At 38.7% G+C, this 4,322-nt stretch overlaps 1 protein-coding gene across 1 annotated transcript; it reads left to right on the forward strand.

The window, feature by feature from the left end:
- The first annotated feature begins 286 nt into the window (after positions 1–286).
- LOC140220202 (uncharacterized) lies at positions 287–1,487 on the forward strand. The gene is made up of 2 exons (XM_072290227.1): positions 287–303; positions 947–1,487. The coding sequence occupies exons 1-2, from the start codon at positions 287–289 to the stop codon at positions 1,485–1,487; spliced, it is 558 nt and encodes a 185-aa protein (XP_072146328.1).
- Positions 1,488–4,322: the final 2,835 nt, after the last annotated feature.

A 4,322-nucleotide genomic window follows, 5' to 3' on the forward strand; every position in this document is an offset into this window, starting at 1 on the left:
TAATTATTAGCATTTGCTTTCTATTTTTCAAATAAGCACACAATTCAAAAAAGATTTAAATTTTTGAAAATTTCACTCAAATTAAAATTTCAAATTTTTGGAATATTATAATATTTGTGCAACCTGATATGCTCCAAGTTAACACAATAGGGTTGAGGTTGTCCCATTATTGTATAATGACCTACGTGTTGACTCCTGATGCTTGATCCCTCATGTAATTTATTTATGAGCTATTAGATGTAGTAGCTTTACATATATTCATGGAGGCCTTTTAAACATGGTGGCGATGGTGATCACCACAAGGTAGGAATGATGGTGATGGAGATCACGGTGGAACCATAGCGGTGGAGACCACTATGATTCCAATGGCCATACTATTCACAATCTGATATGATTGTATGCCTGTGATGTTTATTTTCCTGTCTTACTATTCAATTCATGCTTTACATGTGGTGGATATTTTTGTCATGATAGAATAGCTTCCCTTAGAAAAATTGAGTTTTTTATTCCTTTTACCAATAGCTGCACCAATAAACTTTTGATCGTTGTGTGGTAGGTTTGCCAAAGCAAAGTACCATCGTCTATCATTATGAATAGGGTGGATGTTGAACATCCGCAAGCATAGTATTGGCTTACTCAGGAAAGGTGTCAAAATGGTTTTGGGCTTTATGGCATCGAGTTAAGAGCCGGGGCATTGGATGCCACCCAACAAACAAGATTCATATAGAGATATGATTAACAAAGTGTTGTTTACCTATGTCACTAAGTTTCTAGCAGTGAAGCCAAAGCTCACTAGGATTTGATTGAATATGGATCTTGAACCACTATATGTCGTTAGAGGGAAGACAATGTTGATATAGTGGAGGTGTCTTTTATTAATCTGGTTAATAGAAGATTGGTACATAACTTAGTGCTAAAAGTTTGCATTTTTTATCCTATGTTGTAGATCATGTCTGCTAGTAACAATTCCGGTTTCAATTATGCAATCTGTGCTTGAGAAGGAAATGCTCAATGGAGCTAACTTTACTGATTGGTACCACAACCTGAGAATTGTTCTCAGGCAAGAGAAAACTGAGTATGTTGTTGAGCAACCATACCCAGATGACCACCCTGCTAATGCTAATGCTGCAGCCCGCAAAGCTTATCAGAAGCACTATGATGATGCACTCAATGTCAGCTATCTTATGCTTGCCACCATGTCCCCTAATTTGCAAAAGAAATATGAGCATGTGGATTCTCACACTATGATTGAGGGGCTGCGTGGAATGTTTGAGAACCAAGCTAGGGCTAAGAGGTACCACATCTCAAAGTCCTTGTTTGCGTGCAAGCTGGTGGAGGGTAGCCCGGTTAGTCCCCATGTGATCAAGATGATTGGTTACATTGAGACTCTGGACAAACTTGGTTCTGAACTCAAGGATGACCTAGCTATAGACGTCATTCTACAGTCACTCCTAGTGAGCTATGAGCCATTCATTCTGAACTATTAGATGAATGGCATGGAGAAAACATTGGCTAAGTTGCATGGCATGCTGAAGACAGTAGAGGAAAGCATTAAGAAAAACCCCACTAATGTGATGACGGTTCAAAAGGAAAACAAAACGAGGAAGCGTTGGACGCCTCCCAAAGGTAAAGGCAAGGGAAAGGTTGTTCCCAATGAGCCCCCAAGCCCTAAGCCAAAGCCAAATGGCAAGTCTAGCCCTTCTCCTGATGATGAATGCTTCCATTGTCATCTTCCATTGTCATCTCAAGGGACATTGGTCTAGAAACTGCAAGAAGTAATTGGAGGACAAGAAGAACAAGGGAAGTGAGACTTCCACTTCAGGTATAAATGTTATAGAAATTAATATTGCTACATCTTCTAGTGAATCTTGGATATTTGATACTAGATCGATGATTCATACTTTGAAATCATTTCAGGGACTATGTAGGACTAAAAGGTTAGCAAGAGGTGAGTTGGATATTGATGTCGGCAATGGAGCAAAGGATGCTGTCATAGTGGTCGTCACTTACCACTTGTCGTTACCCTCAGGATTAGTTTTGGAATTGAATAATTGTTATTGCATTCCTTCTTTGAGTAAGAACATTATCTTTTCATCATGTTTGGAAGAAGTTGATCGTTCTGAGATTATAATAAAGAACAAACCTTGTTCAATTTATTATAATGATATTTTCTATGCTTATTGTCCATTGGTGAATGGATTATATGCTCTTGATCTTGAGGATAAATCTGTCAGTAACATTAATACAAAAAGGGCTCGACCGAATGATTTGAATCTCACTTTTATTTGGCATTGTCACTTAGGTCATATAAATGAGAAACGCATTAAAAAACTCCATAAAGATGGTTTGTTGAGCTCAATTGATTTTGAATCACTTGACACATGCGAGTCTTGTTTGTTTGGGAAGATGACTAAAGCTCCTTTCACTTGTCAAAGTGAGAGGGCAAGTGACTTGTTGGGACTTGTACATACTTATATATGTGGACCAATGAGTTCTGTAGCCAAAGGTGGTTTTCAGTACTTCATCACTTTCAATGATGACTTTAGTAGATATGGGTATATATGCCTAATGAGGCACAAGTTTGAATCGTTTGAAAAGTTCAAAGAATTTCAGAATGGACTACAAAATCAACTAGGCAAGACAATTAAATTTCTAGGATCTGATTGTGGAGGTGAATATTTGAGCCATGAATTCAGTGATCATCTAAAACAATGTGGAATTGTTCCACAATTGACTCCACCTAGAACACCTCAGTGGAATGGGATCTCCGAGTGGATATGGTTAGGTTGATGATGAGCCAGACTGATCTTCCACTTTTTTTTTGGGTTATGCTCTAGAAATTGCTGCGTTTACACTAAACAGGGTTCCAACTAAGTCTATTGAGAAGACACCATATGAGATATGGACCGGGAAGCGTCCCGGATTGTCTTTACTCAAAGTTTGAGGATGTGAGGCTTATGTCAAACGTTTGATGTTAGACAAACTCACCCCAAAATCAGACAAATGCTTCTTTGTGGGGTATCCAAGGGAAACTAAAGAATATTATTTTTATAATAGAGTGAAAGGTAAAGTGTTTATCACTCGCAATGGTGTCTTCTTGGAGAAAGAGTTTCTCTCAAAAGGAGTTAGTGGGAGCAAGGTGCAACTTGAAGAAATTCAAGAAACACCTAAAAATGTTTCAGCAGCCACTGAACCTACACAGGATGAACAAGATGGTGTGCAACCTGTTATTGAAGCACCAACCCCATGAAGATCTACGAGGGCACGTCGCGCAACTCAAAAGTTGACACTCCAAAATACGGAGCAGCGTGGCATATTATTGTTGGACAATGATGAGCCCATGACCTACACAGAAGCAATGATGGGAACTAACTCTGAGAAATGGCTTGGAACCATGGAATCCAATATAGAACCCATGCATGACAATCAAGTTTGGAACTTGGTTGATCCGATTGACGATGTGAGACCTATCGATTGCAAATGGGTTTTTAAGAAAAAGACAGACATGGATTTCAATGTTCACATCTATAAGGCGTGATTGGTGGCGGAAGGTTTCAAGCAAATTCAAGTGGTTGACTATGATGAAACGTATTCACCCGTCGCAATGCTAAAGTTTGTTCAGATTCTCCTAGCAATTGCTGCATATTTTGATTATGGTATGGCAAATGGATGTCAAAACGGCTTTCCTTAATGGGAACCTATGTGAGGATGTGTACATGACACAGTGTGAGGGTTTTGTCGATCCTAAAAATGTTGGGAAGATATGCAAACTTCAAAAGTCCATTTATGGATTAAAGCAAGTATCTCGGAGTTGGAATCTTCATTTTGATGAAGTGGTCAAAGGGTTTGCTTTCATCAAGAACATAGAAGAACCTTGTATTTACAAGAAGGTTAGTAGGAGAGCAATTCTTTTCTAGTCCTATATGCAGATGACATATTGTTGATTGGAAATGATGTTCCAATGCTTGAGGCCATTAAATATTCATTAAGAAAGAGTTTCTCAATGAAAGATTTTGGAGAGGTAGCATATATTTTGGGCATAAAAATCTATAGGGATAGATTGAAAAGGCTAATTGGATTAAGCCAAGACACATACATTGACAAGATATTGAATCCATTCAATATGCAAGATTCTAAGAAAAGTTTCTTGCCAATGTCACATGGCATTACTCTTAGCAAGGATTAGTGTCCTTCGACACCCGATGAGCAAGAGAGGATGAGAGTGATTCCTTATGCTTCGGCTATTGGATCCATCATGTATGCCATGCTATGCACACGCCCAGATGTCCCCTATACTCTAAGTGTTACGAATAGATATCAAT

This window comes from Setaria viridis, chromosome 8 (genome assembly GCF_005286985.2).
Source record: "Setaria viridis chromosome 8, Setaria_viridis_v4.0, whole genome shotgun sequence".
Taxonomy (NCBI): Eukaryota; Viridiplantae; Streptophyta; class Magnoliopsida; order Poales; family Poaceae; genus Setaria; species Setaria viridis.